General features: G+C 42.5%; 2 protein-coding genes across 3 annotated transcripts; both read left to right on the forward strand.

Annotated features, from left to right (window-relative positions):
* The first annotated feature begins 184 nt into the window (after positions 1-184).
* On the forward strand, positions 185-6,291 carry LOC133638470 (neurofilament medium polypeptide-like). 2 transcript variants are annotated; one of them, XM_062031117.1, is made up of 4 exons: positions 185-1,318; positions 1,720-1,844; positions 3,332-4,382; positions 4,608-6,291. In XM_062031117.1, the coding sequence occupies exons 1-4, from the start codon at positions 299-301 to the stop codon at positions 5,511-5,513; spliced, it is 3,102 nt and encodes a 1,033-aa protein (XP_061887101.1). In that variant the 5' UTR covers positions 185-298; the 3' UTR covers positions 5,514-6,291. The 2 variants fall into 2 exon arrangements, with proteins under 2 accessions (XP_061887101.1, XP_061887100.1); XM_062031116.1 differs by having other exon boundaries at positions 3,332-6,291.
* Positions 6,292-9,948: 3,657 nt separating this feature from the next.
* Positions 9,949-13,231, forward strand: LOC133638475 (phosphoglycerate mutase 2). Its single transcript, XM_062031126.1, has 3 exons — positions 9,949-10,446; positions 10,505-10,685; positions 12,720-13,231. The coding sequence occupies exons 1-3, from the start codon at positions 10,030-10,032 to the stop codon at positions 12,887-12,889; spliced, it is 768 nt and encodes a 255-aa protein (XP_061887110.1). The 5' UTR covers positions 9,949-10,029; the 3' UTR covers positions 12,890-13,231.
* The last annotated feature ends 98 nt before the right edge of the window (positions 13,232-13,329 follow it).

Raw genomic sequence — 13,329 nt, forward strand, 5'->3', positions numbered from 1 at the left:
AGCTATGGAGAGAAGCAAGCACCGTATGTCACGTGCTTGCGTGACCAATAGCCGACGATGTGATGCTTGACGCCCTCCCCTCCTGACTCGCCCAAAGAAAACTGCAGCAAGTTGCCTGCTTTGCATCCTCCTGCTGGGATATATAAGGTGCACGCAGAGTAGGTGTCAGTCGCTGTGCAAGCCATCCACCCTCACACCTGCATATATGCACGCGCACCCCACGCACACACATAGCACACTCACGTAGCTGCGTCTCCTGCCTCACTTCCTCCCGGCCACTTTCTGCAAACTTGTCCGCATGGACGCCATAGGGAGCCCCTTTAGGAGAACTATGGATGCAAGGACGAGCAGCTACGGCTACAGCCGCTTAGCCGGCGCCCCCTCCAGCGGCTTCCGCTCCTCCCAGACGTGGTCCCGGGCCAGTCCCGGCTCCGGCGTGAGCGTGTCGTACAAGAGGAGCGCGAACAAGCCCCGCACAGAGAGCACGGAGCTCAGCCAGAGTTCGCTGCTGAGCGCGGACCCCTGCAGGCGCTCCAACGAAAAGGAGCAACTCCAAGGGCTCAACGACCGCTTCGCCGTGTACATCGACAAGGTGCACTACCTGGAGCAGCAGAACAAGCAGATCGAGGATGAGATCCAGGCCCTGAGGAGCCAGCAGGCGTCCCGCTCCCAACTGGGCGACCACTACGACCGGGAGCTGCAGGAGCTGCGCGACACGCTGGAGCAGATCCACCGCGACAAGGCGCAGATTCAGCTGGACGCCGACCACCTGGACGACGACATCCAGCAGGTCAGGGAGCGCCTGGACGAGGAAGCCCGCATCCGCGAGGACGCCGAGGCCATCATCCGCGTCCTCAAGAAGGACGCCGGAGATTCGGAGTTGCTTAAGTCCGAGCTGGAGAAGAAAGTGCAGTCCTTGCAGGACGAGATCGCCTTCATCCGCAACAACCACGAAGAGGAGGTGAGCGAGCTTCTGGGTCACATCCAGGCGTCCCAGGTGACCGTGGAGCGCAGGGACCCCCAGAGGGCCGACATCACCGAGGCTCTGCGGGAGATCCGCAGCGAGCTGGAGGGACACTCCAACCAGAACCTGCAGCAGGAAGAGAGCTGGTTCGTGTGCCACTACGCCAAGCTCAACGAGGCGGCCGAGCAGAACAAGGACGCCATCAAGTCCGCCCGGGATGAGATCAGCGACTACCGGCGCCAGCTCCAGACCAAGACGGTGGAGCTGGAGTCTGTCCGCGGCACAAGAGACTCGCTGGAGAGGCAGCTGAGTGACATTGAGGACCGCCACAACGGCGACCTGTCCAGCCTGCAGGTACAAATGTTTTGAATATCATAATTGTATGTTTCATGTGCATGCACGTGAGCTTTAGACAGTATTGTGTTCACTACATGAATTCATTAAATAAAAAAATACAAAGAAAAAGGCTGCAGCGAAATATCACCCTCCCCTCTCTCCTCATTTTTGCTGACTAACAGTCATGGCGGGATGCCGTCATTGGACATGCCCTCTTTCAATTCAGGGTGGGCTGCATTGAAATGAAGAGTCCTTGGAGTGGGCATATTTAAATGGCTGCGTCAAGTCTGCAGACTGCACTTTAAAAAAATAACTAACTAAATTAAAGTTGTTAGTAAGATGGTCACCATGAGACATGCAAATAAAAACATTTCCTTATATTTATGTTTGCTAATAAATGTGTGTGTTCATGTTTTTAGGAGTCAATCCACCAGCTAGATAATGAGCTCAAGAGCACCAAATGGGAGATGGCACGTCATCTGCGTGAGTACCAGGACCTGCTCAATGTCAAGATGGCCCTGGACATCGAGATTGCTGCATACAGGTGACTATACCTAATGCATATTTCATATATTTGCAACTTTTGACAATTTTGAAATACTTATTATCCAACAGTATGGACACAACACTTGCTTTTCTAATAAAAACAACTAACAACAAAACTAAATACTGCATGTGGAAGTCAAATCAACTAGAGCGGATCATGGTGGCTATTAAACTATTTTTGGGAGTTTTTAAATTTTTGATATTTATAATTTTTTTCTCAAATGAATGAGAAAAATTTGTAAAAATAGTTATTGTGATTTTATAGCTAATTACTGTCTAATAATTGCATTACTTAACTGTAACTGCAATGTTGTGATTTTACAGTTAATTATAATAGCATAACTAAATGCTCTAACTTCACAATTGTAAGTTTATAGTTAATGACTCTTGGTTTAACAACATACTACTACCTACTGTACAAGAGTGTTTAAGGTTAGTCTACAGAACACTTTAAGAGACAAATCAGTTTGAATTTACAGTAGTTTGGTTACAATATTTAACTGTGAAATAATGGTTAATAGCTGTGAAATATAAGGACATTATACTTGTTACAGTCATTTGTAGTAATGTGACAGTAAATTTAGGATTACAATATTTTACTGTACATGCATACTGTTAAATGCTGTGAAATCCTAGCAACACCTCACCTCTAAAAATCAGTAAGATATATCAAGATGCTTAAGAGAATGTTGAAATGGTCACAACTAAAGGCTGTTTTAATTTGCAGTTTATCTTGAAAATACACATTTCTAATTTTCCATATATTTTTATTGCCTATAGGCATTATTTGCCCCATGAGTTGTGACGTATTCACTTAAGAAAATAAGGATTGTTGAACAAACTTTTAGGTCAAATTGGACGTCACACAACCATGTCGTTGCTTTCAGTCAATCACGGCCTAATAGCGTTTCGGACAGTAAAAAAACAACTAATACATTTAAAATGGTATGACATTACTTTTCATTCACTATTGTTATATTAATGGTAAAGAGAACTGACATTTTGAGTCATTTAAAAAAGGGCTTTGTTAATGTGAACATCATTAGAAAATACTTATTTTAGACAAGTATTGTTCTGGCCGACCTATGCACTCTACAATATATGTGTACATGCCTATTATTATTAAACAGATAGTGTCTAATCTTATTTTAAATTGGATTTGGTTAACAACGACTTTTACTTTAATGGAGGATTGAAAAAATAAAATAAAATACAAAAGTTGTGTTTCTATTCACATTGTGCACAAAACACAGTAAATACATCAGTCGACTAATTGCTAAGAATTCTGAGCAATTGACTTAAGGTTTAATTGACTCAAGAATTAAGTTTCAATTCATCTTAATTTTTGTTGAAAATATTAACAGATGACACTGGAGATGTTAAAGTGTAAAAAAACGTATTTGTATTTCCTGCTATCTAAAATAATAAACAACAAAACAAATGATTCTTGATCAAGGTCATTAAGTCATTTGCTCATTCCTCCAGAAAACTCTTGGAGGGCGAGGAGACCCACTTCAGCACTTTCTCCCATCGTCCGGCTGTTTCCGCCTCCAAGATGTCAAGGGTTAGGACAGAAGCTCCCAAAATGAAAGTGCAACATAAGTTTGTAGATGAGATCATTGAGGAGACCAGGGTAGAGGATGAAAAGGCCGACATGGAGGAGGCCCTGGCTGAGATAGCACAGGAGCTCTCGGCCACACTGGAAGGCAGCGGTGGAGAAGAAGAGGAAGAGGATGAAGAAGAAGAAGACGAAGAAGAAGAGGCAGGCGATGAAGAGGAAAAGGGGGAAGGTGGGGTGGCTGAGGAGGAAATTATAGCTGCAACCGATGCTAAAGTTAGTTCACAAGCACCCGCCAAGGAAGAAGAAGGGGATGAGGAGGAGGGTGGGGACGAGGAAGAAGAGGGTGAAGAAGGTGAGGAAGAGGAAAATGAAGAAGATGACGGTGAGGCGAGCAAAGGAGATGATGAGGCAAATGACGAGGGAGAAGTGGAGGAAACCATCCTATGTTCCAAAGTTCAGGAGGCTAAAGCCTTGCCTGAGAAGGCAAAGGTCGAGGAATTAGAAGAGGAAGAAGAGGCCAGTGGGGGAGAAGAGGAAGCCGAAGAAGAGGATGAGGAAGAAGAAAAGGATAAAGCAGATGACAAGGACAAAAAGGGTGATGCAAAAACTGAGGAAACTATTGTAGCCAAAGTGGAAGTTCAAAAAACAGGAGCTGTAAAGCTTGAAGCCAAAAATGAAGAAAATGTCAAAACCAAACCAGCAAAACCAGACTCTCTCAAACCTGAATCCCCCAAAACTAGTGCTCCTCAGTCAGAATCCCCAAAACCGAGTTCTCCAAAGTCAGTATCTCCAAAGGCTGGTTCACCGAAATCTGAATCCCCAAAACCGAGTTCTCCAAAGTCAGAATCTCCAAAGGCTGGTTCTCCAAAGTCAGAATCCCCCAAACCTACTTCCCTGAAGTCAGAATCCCCAAAGGCTGGTTCTCCGAAGTCAGAATCTCCAAAACCTAGCTCCCCAAAGTTAGAATCTCCAAAGGCTGCTTCACCGAAATCTGAATCCCCAAAACAGAGTTCTCCAAAGTCAGAATCTCCAAAGGCTGGTTCTCCTAAATCTGAATCCCCAAAGGCAAGATCTCCGAAGTCAGAATCCCCAAAACCTAGTTCCCCAAAGTCAGAATCCCCAAAGGCTGGTTCTCCGAAGTCAGAATCTCCAAAACCTAGCTCCCCAAAGTTAGAATCTCCAAAGGCTGGTTCCCCAAAGGCTGTTTCTCCGAAGTCAGAATCTCCAAAACCTAGCTCCCCAAAGTTAGAATCTCCAAAGGCTGGTTCCCCAAAGTCTGAATCCCCAAAACCTGTCTCCCCAAAAGCAGAATCCCCTAAATCAGAATGTCCCAAGAGTGCACCACCCGAGGAGGACTCACCAAAGATTAGCTCCCCAAAAGCAGAATCCCCTAAATCAGAATCTCCCAAGCCTGCCTCCTCCCCCAAAGATGACTCACCAAAGGCTAGTTCTCCAAAAGCAGAATCCCCTAAATCAGAATCTCCCAAGCCTGCCTTCTCCCCCAAAGACGACTCACCAAAGGCTCGTTCTCCAAAAGCAGAATCTCCTAAATCAGAATCACCAAAGACAGTATCCCCAAAAGCAGAATCCCCTAAATCAGAATCCCCCATGCCTGCCTCCCCCAAAGAAGAGTCAAAGGCCATCTCTCCAAAAGCAGAGTCCCCCCAAACAGAATTGGCAAAAGCTGACTCACAAAAGGCAGAATCTCCCAAAACAGAACCTACCAAATCTGACGTGCCACAGCCTGACGAAGACAAAAAGAGCGACTTGACGGAAGACAAGACGACAAAAGACGTGGCTATGAATGGTGATGTAGACAAGACCAGCCCAGAGCAGGAAGAGAAGAAGGACGAGGGCGACAACGTGATCACAAACGGCGTAGACGAGAGCCTAATCAAAGATGACGGCAGTCAGAAGGTGGTGATCACCAAAACCGTGGAGACCATTACAACTGGGGACAACGGCTCGCAGCTGGTGACTAAGTCGGTCACTGTAACAGAGACGGTGAAGGAGGTGGAGGAAGTGCTGCAGGACAAGATGGTCTCCACCGTCAAGACGGAGAAGCACTCCATCCAATCTATCAAGCAGGTGACGGAGAGCGAATGAGACGTAGGAGTAAGAGGATTGGTCGATGAGAAGACAAGCGGAACTAACATAAGAGAACACATACAGCTAGAGCCACATAATACACAACTTAGAAAGAAGCCAGACAAACGCTACAAATGCTAGCAATGCATGTTTGCAGATGCACTGAGGGGGGCCAGCCATTGAGACTTTTTGCTTTGTGTTCTTTCCACAGCTCACTGATGAGCTTGTAGTTTTGGGGGTGGGCGGGGCTTTGCATGCTAGCTCAGGGGCTGAGAGAGGGCACTTACCTCTCCAATGTATGTACTGTACGTATGTTAAGAATAGACCATAAAGAGACATATTAAAAGATAGACTGTAAAGCGGGTGGGTGGGACATTTTTCTTTTTCAAAGTAAATGAGGGCAGGGAGATAAGGTGTGTGAGAGGGGTATGGGGTTGTGTGCAATGTAGCCTTACTTGACATACGTGAAGATTGTGACTCAGCCAAAAAAAAATACTGTGCACACCCGCAGCAGCGAATGACAACAGGACGATCACGTGACCCTACGCAATACTCCGATGCTATTCATGAACCTTATGAAACTACTAGCCTTAAACATGCTTTTTCATCCATGTTTACCTGGTTGCAAATGCAAAGAAAATACTTTACTAGTGTAGAGAATCGCATTCTATATGCATAAGAATGGACTTGAAATGCAAAACAGAAATATGAGGTGCTACTGTTTGCAGTCCCAAGATCTTACTCATCAACAACAATTTCCCATGCAGCAACATTTGCTCAATAAACATAATCATTATGATTACAAACCATGTCCTGTCTTTTTCCACATTGGTATATCAGCATGTGACTTTTGGAATCATAGTAGCAAGGGGATATGGAGATATTGTGCACATCAATCTGCGTTGAGGTAATGAGTAAAAAATATATACAGTAGGAGAGAGATTAATAAGGCCCCATTCGTCGCAATTTATCTGACTCATGAAACGTGATGAATGTGAGGCATGCACTATCTACTTTAGCCACCAGATAGTAGTAAAACGTGTTGAATATTTTAAAATAAGTGTTGTGGCAATTCCAACTTTGACTACAAAGTCAGTCGCACTTTGTGGCACTTTCCATCATTTACAGCAGACTGCATTGCAAAACGATTAAGCCCCTCTCTTGCTCCCACGCAAGATCCACCCAGGAATAGGGTCATATGAATCTCTTTCCCACTGTACTGTTAGAAATGACCAGAGTTTCATTGCATTTAACAGTATTTTTCCACAGTAAAATAGTGCAATCATAGTCCTCTGTAGTATCACAAGGCGTTTCATAGACATACGTTGCACTCTTGTATAGTTTGTGGCTGTTAAACCGAGATAGCATTTCGTTCTAGCATTATTGTAATTAACTAAATCACAGCTCTGCAGTTAGAGTAAATTACTGTAAATGTTACTCTGAAAGTAATGCAATTATTAGGAAGTAATTTACTATGAATTTAAAATAAAAATTGTTTTACAGTGTAAAATGATTTTATCACTGTAAAAATAAATGTATTGCACTGGTTAATAGTTACAATGTATGGATATTGTAATATTTACTCGTGTGTTGTAATGTCACAGTAAATTTTGATCACAATATTTTAATATATTTTAAAATACTGTTAAATGCTGGTATTTTATTTTATCTATGTATTTATTTTTTACAGAGGGAGACCTTTTGTTCTTAATTAACACAAACTAATCATTTTGTGATGATGTAGCATACCAGTCTGCCACTGTGAAGTAGTAAATGAAGAGTGGGCTCAGAAACCTGCATTGCAGCTACAGTTAGGTCCATAAATATTTGGACATTGACACAATTTTCAGTATTCCAGCTCTGTACAACACCACAATGGATTTGAAATGAAACAATCAAGATGTGCTTTAAGTGCAGACTTTGAGCTTTAATTTGAGGGTATTTACATCCAAATCAGGTGAACGGTGTAGGAATTACAACACATTTTATATGTGCCTTCCACTTTTTAAGGGACCAAAAGTAATTGGACAATTGGCTACTCAGCTGTTCCATGGCCAAGTGTGTGTTATTTCCTTGTTTTTTTTCCATTTATTTCATTTACAAAGAGCAGATAAAAGGCCTAGAGTTCATTTCAAGTGTGGTATATTCATTTGGAATCTGGGGAGGTCATCGCTCAATATGAAGTCCAAAAAGCTGTCACTATCAGTGAAGCAAGCCATCAGTAGGTTGAAAAATCAGAACAAAGCCATCAGAGAGATAGCAAAAACATGAGGTGTGGCCAAACAAACTGTTTGGTACATTCTTAAAAAGAGAGAACGCACTGCTGAGCTCAGGAACACCAAAATACATTGAAGACCACGGAAAACAAGTGTGGTGGATGACAGACAAAACCTTTCCCTTGTCAAGAAAAAGCCCTTCACAACAGTTGGCCAGATGAAGAAAACTCTCCAGGAGGTAGGTGTATCTGTGTCCCAGTCAACAATTAAGAGAAGACGTCACCAGAGAAAATACAGAGGTTTCATCACAAGGTGTAAACCATTGGTGAGCCTCAAAAACAGGAAGGCCAGATTAGAGTCTGCCAAGAAACATCTAAAAGAGCCTGTGCAGTTCTGAACAACATCTTATGGAAAGATGAGACAAAGATCAACTTGTACCAGAATGATGGAAAGAGAAGAATATGGAGAAGGGAAGGAACTGCTCAAGATCCAAAGCATACCAGCTCATCAGTGAAGCAAGGTGAAGGTAGTGGCATGCGTGGCTGCCAGTGGAACTGGATCTCTTATATTTATTGATGATGTGACAGCTGACAAAAGCAACAGAATGAATTCTGAAATGTTTGGGGCAATATTATTTGCTCGTATTCAGCCAAATGCTTCAAAACTCATCAGACGGCGCTTCACAATGCAGATGGACAATGACCCGAAGCATACTGCAAAAGCAACCAAAGAGTTTTTTAAGGCAAAGAAGTGGAATGTTCTGCAATGGCCAAGTCAATCACCTGACCTGAATCCCATTGAGCATGAATTTCACTTGCTGAAGACAAAACTAAAGGGAAAATGCCCAAAGAACAAGCAGGAAATGAAGATAGCTGCAGCAGAGGCCCGACAGAGCATCACCAGGGACCAAACCCAGTGTCTGGTGATGTCTATGGGTTCCACACCTTAGGCTGTCATTGACTGCAAAGGATTTGCAACAAAGTATTAAAAAGTGACAATTTGATTTATGATTATGTTAGTTTGTCCAATTTTGGTCCCTTAAAAAGTGGAAGGCACATATAAAATGTGTTGTAATTCCTACACCGTTCACCTGATTTGGATGTAAATACCCTCAAATTAAAGCTCAAAGTCTACACTTAAAGCACATCTTGATTGTTTAATTTCAAATCCATTGTGGTGTTGTACAGAGCTGGAATACTGAAAATTGTGTCAATGTCCAAATATTTATGGACCTAACTGTATGTCTGCACTGGGCTTCTATGTTAAGATCATAGACTTGTCCTTCCAGAGTCGATGATGCATCTGTATGCAAAAATCTCCAACTGCCACCGGTACTTACATGCATCGCTAAAACATCTCATGCCCGCAGTATATGCGCAGTATATGTCGGACGACAATAAATGGAGTCTCAAATTACGACTGCAGAAACTCTCTTGGGGGAGGGAACAAATTACAAAACTTGTGACATAACCACTGGACCACTAGGGGGCAGGCAAGCAAACAAATTGGCAAAAGCAACTGTATTAGATACAGTAGGTGTATTCTAACAGCAACAGGATCCACACGAACTGATTAGCTGTTCTGTGCTTGGCAGTAGTTGTGGTTACTGTACAACAATGTTACAAATATGGTTAAATGAGTACATCCCTGACAAAACAAAGCATTATCTTTGTAAAGGTATAGATCAGTTGACACAGCTCTTGCAGTAGATCTAAAATGTAGGACTCTTTTGTATACAGTAAGGCCTGTTATTGCATTTTTATCATTTTAAATAGCTGGAGCTGCAGAATGAATGCAGCAAATGCCAAACATTAGCAGCCTCATGCAACTATGCTGATAACATATAGCAGTTATGTGTATATATATATATGTATATATTTATATATATACATACATATATATACTGTATATATATATATATATATATATGTATATATAGCAGTAGCCTGACGGCCATAACAGAACTTGACATAATTTACATATACGGTCTGAGCAGTGCAATGACTGTTTAACTGATGTCACATCTGATCTTTACACTTTTGTTCAAGAGATCTCAGTTTAAAAGTCATGTTGCTATTTTGGCTTAATACCTGACCTTTGGCCTTCACGTGCAGGCGACTGTTCCTACTGGCTGAGCCGGCCTGTCCATCACAGATTGAAGGCCTCTAACAGGTGGACCGTGGAGAGGGTTTGTCCATCATGTGATGCCTGCTGCCACGCTGCTATAAAAAGAGCAAAGAATGTCGACCTGGCCTCACTTTGGGCTGCCAGAGTGTGTGCACAACTTACAAGGACCGAGGGCACTGTGTTAGCTGAGCATGGCCGCTGTTCATCGTCTGGTTATTGTTCGCCATGGGGAGAGCTCCTGGAACCAGGAGAACCGCTTTTGCGGCTGGTTTGACGCAGACCTCAGTGAGAAGGGTATGGAGGAGGCAAAGCGGGGAGCTCAGGCCATCAAGGACGCTGGCATGAAGTTTGACATCTGCTACACCTCCGTGCTTAAACGTGCCATCAAGACCTTGTGGACCATCATGGAAGGTACGGACCAGATGTGGCTGCCCGTAATCCGTACTTGGCGCCTCAATGAGCGTCACTACGGGGGCCTCACCGGTCTCAACAAGGCTGAGACAGCCGCCAAGCACGGTGAGGAGCAGGTGAAGATCTGGCGTCGCTCCTTCGACATCCCACCACCATCCATGGACAAGGACCACCATTATCACTCCATCATCAGTGAGGTGAGCCAACAAAAAATCAAACTTCAATGAAATGCTGACTGAACTGCACAACCTACAGTCCAGACGCTACAAGAACCTGAAGGCTGGTGAGCTGCCTACATGCGAATCCCTGAAGGACACCATTGCTCGCGCCCTGCCTTTCTGGAACGACGTCATCGCTCCTGAAATCAAAGCTGGAAAGAACGTTATTATTGCAGCCCACGGCAACAGTCTCCGCGGTATCGTCAAACACTTAGAAGGTGAGTAAGCTAAAGAAAACCATGTATGTCAGAGCTGGGAAGCACACAGAAAGGTTGCAAATATAATTTGCAGTTTAGCCGAGTAAAGACTTAAGACACACTCACACACGGTTTCTATTAATAGCAGCTGTGGGCTCAGGGACAAGGGAGACGGTCATGAGTCTGGTTCTCGTTACAGTCACGACCTTTATGTAGGAAGGTTTCAAGGAGTGGACAGACATACACAGGCAGAAGGCCAAATGTTACTTGAACTGTCAAAAATAGGAAGACATAATGTTGTCTTTTGTCCTTCAAGGTACAATTTGTGTATATTAAATATACCCCGTGAAGGTGAATAAAGTGTTGGACTTTGAAGTTCCTCTTTGCAGCTTTTAGGGTGTCAAATTTCAAAACAAAGTGCCAATTAACAGAATGAATGGGACTAAAGACTGCATGTGCATATTTAACAATCATGTTTTAGTTAATTATTGTTGGCAAATTAAAAAGTCAAAATCATTCTTGTCAACTTTGCTAAATTCCACAGCTTGTGTTTTAGTACATTTTCCACAAAAAGATGAGCATTTATGCTCCCATGTTGTAAAAAAAACGAAACAAAACAAATAAAGTCCAAATACAAGATGGTAGGTTCAACGCTGCAGGTAAAGGTGCTGTTTGCAAATTTCTCAGAGTAACATTTTTCAAAGCAAAAAACGCCACCGGCTAACGTATGTTACCAAGAGTGGTTTAACAGAACACATTTGTTTGACAATTGTCTATATTTTTCACAATTACTAAGTTTATATAATAAAACATTTTTACCGTCCCGAATAAAATGATCTGTGTTTACGGCGGTCACTCATTTTGTGTCAACACATACAAAAACAGTCCAAGAGAAGCAACAAACAATTTGCAGTTATTTTGTTATGATTGAATATTACTTTAATGTTAGCTAACGCTAGCTATCTAAATTGCTATTATTAGCTAACAACACATAAAGCTAATGCGTGTGCATGTGTTACAAACGCGCGTAATTACGTAGGAGAAACCGTGGGAGGGCGGGATATACTGTGCAAAATACATTGGAAAGTTAGCGCCCTCTGGGCATCTGTGTAAATGTTGCAAACAGTCCTTTTAAGTGTGCACATGGTGACCACAAACGTTTTCTGAGGATTTGACAGCAATAATGTATTTATGGCAAATTTGTTTTTTCCCCGTTGTTTTGCTTTGTAGCTGTATGTAGAAATGGCACCGTTGAAGTGTAAGCTGGTTGCATCAGCTCTGTGCTCTTTTTTAATATTTTTATGTCCTTTGTATTTTTTGATATTTCTTTGTTTTTATTGCGTTGCCTTATTTTTTATGGATTTTTTGTATCTGCACTGCAACCATATAATTTCCCCATTGTGGGATGAATAAAGTGTATCCTATCCCTAATCACAATTTACTGTAACTTTACAACAAATGACCAAACAATTACGATATCGCTTTATTTCACAGCAATTAACTGTTACTTCCCAATTAAAATACTGTAATTAAAGTCCTCTGTAATATCACAACAAACTACTGTAAATTAAAACTGATTTGTTTCTCAGACATTGCACACTATTGTAAATAGCAGTATGCTGTTAAACAGAGCGTAACTAACTAAAACAATAGAATTAACCGTTTTAGCAGCCTTGTAGTTACAGTAAATTGCTGTAAAGGTATAATTTCACAGTAAATTACAGTAAATGTTACTGAGAAAGTGATGCAATTATTAGACTGTGAATTCACAATGACATTTTACAGTGTAGTCATAGCACCAATGCTTTTTGCGCTTGACGCTTATGAGCAGAGCCAGTGCAAAATGCACAACTTCCTGGGTTTGAGCATGTTGCTAAATACCCCTTATGGGCTCTAAAATATCTAAGTTTTCTGCAGGAGATCATGACAGGAAAATGGGACATTTTGGGACAATATTGTATGTTTTATTTCACATGTGTTCCTTTAAAAATCGAAGAAAATTAGTCAAATCTTTTGTTTTGTATTTTTATTATGTCACTCACTGTGTTTTCTCAGGCATGTCTGATGCTGCCATCATGGAGCTAAACCTGCCCACTGGAATCCCCATTGTGTACGAGCTGGACGCCAACCTGAAGCCTGTGAAGCCAATGTCCTTCCTGGGTGATGAGGAGACCGTGAAGAAGGCCATGGAGGCCGTGGCTGCCCAGGGCAAAGTGAAGAAGTAAGGTCTGGCAGATGAGAGACTGTGTCCTTACCTCCCATGCATCTGTCTTTGTCGTCCATTCCAACAGGGGGGTCACTTTTTAATGGTTAGCCTTGTTTGATCCACCTGTCAATTGGAGCAAACAGTCAGTCTAAAAATAACTGCACATCCTTCAGTTGTTTTAAGTTGTGTTCAAGCCCACCACCCTAGCACAAACAATAAAGAAACCATGTTTTTATGTGTCTGGTTCCTTGCAGTCAGGTTCTTTAAAAGAGTATGCCTAATTGCTCGCTTCATTCATTCTCTATTTAGAAATGTGTGGTTTCAGCAAAGTGCAAAAGGTGCTGTGAAATCCTATCCAGAGTGCGGCAATGAGGAAGAGTCAGTGGGTTCAGGATGGCAGCGTTCCCATAATGCAGTGACAAGACCGTCTGCAAACAGAGATGAATTTTAAATGATCTC

The sequence above is a fragment of the Entelurus aequoreus genome, linkage group LG21 (genome assembly GCF_033978785.1).
Source record: "Entelurus aequoreus isolate RoL-2023_Sb linkage group LG21, RoL_Eaeq_v1.1, whole genome shotgun sequence".
NCBI classification, from domain to species: Eukaryota; Metazoa; Chordata; class Actinopteri; order Syngnathiformes; family Syngnathidae; genus Entelurus; species Entelurus aequoreus.

What these genes read in the sequence shown, in the direction of transcription:
- LOC133638470 (XM_062031116.1), top strand. Translation starts at nt 299, where the DNA reads ATGGACGCCATAGGGAGCCCCTTTAGGAGAACTATGGATGCAAGGACG. An exon ending in GCGACCTGTCCAGCCTGCAG is followed by an intron (nt 1,319 to 1,719) that starts GTACAAATGTTT and finishes TCATGTTTTTAG; the next exon opens with GAGTCAATCCACCAGCTAGA. An exon ending in ATCGAGATTGCTGCATACAG is followed by an intron (nt 1,845 to 3,331) that starts GTGACTATACCT and finishes TCATTCCTCCAG; the next exon opens with AAAACTCTTGGAGGGCGAGG.
- LOC133638475 (XM_062031126.1), top strand. Translation starts at nt 10,030, where the DNA reads ATGGCCGCTGTTCATCGTCTGGTTATTGTTCGCCATGGGGAGAGCTCC. An exon ending in ATCACTCCATCATCAGTGAG is followed by an intron (nt 10,447 to 10,504) that starts GTGAGCCAACAA and finishes CACAACCTACAG; the next exon opens with TCCAGACGCTACAAGAACCT. An exon ending in TATCGTCAAACACTTAGAAG is followed by an intron (nt 10,686 to 12,719) that starts GTGAGTAAGCTA and finishes GTGTTTTCTCAG; the next exon opens with GCATGTCTGATGCTGCCATC.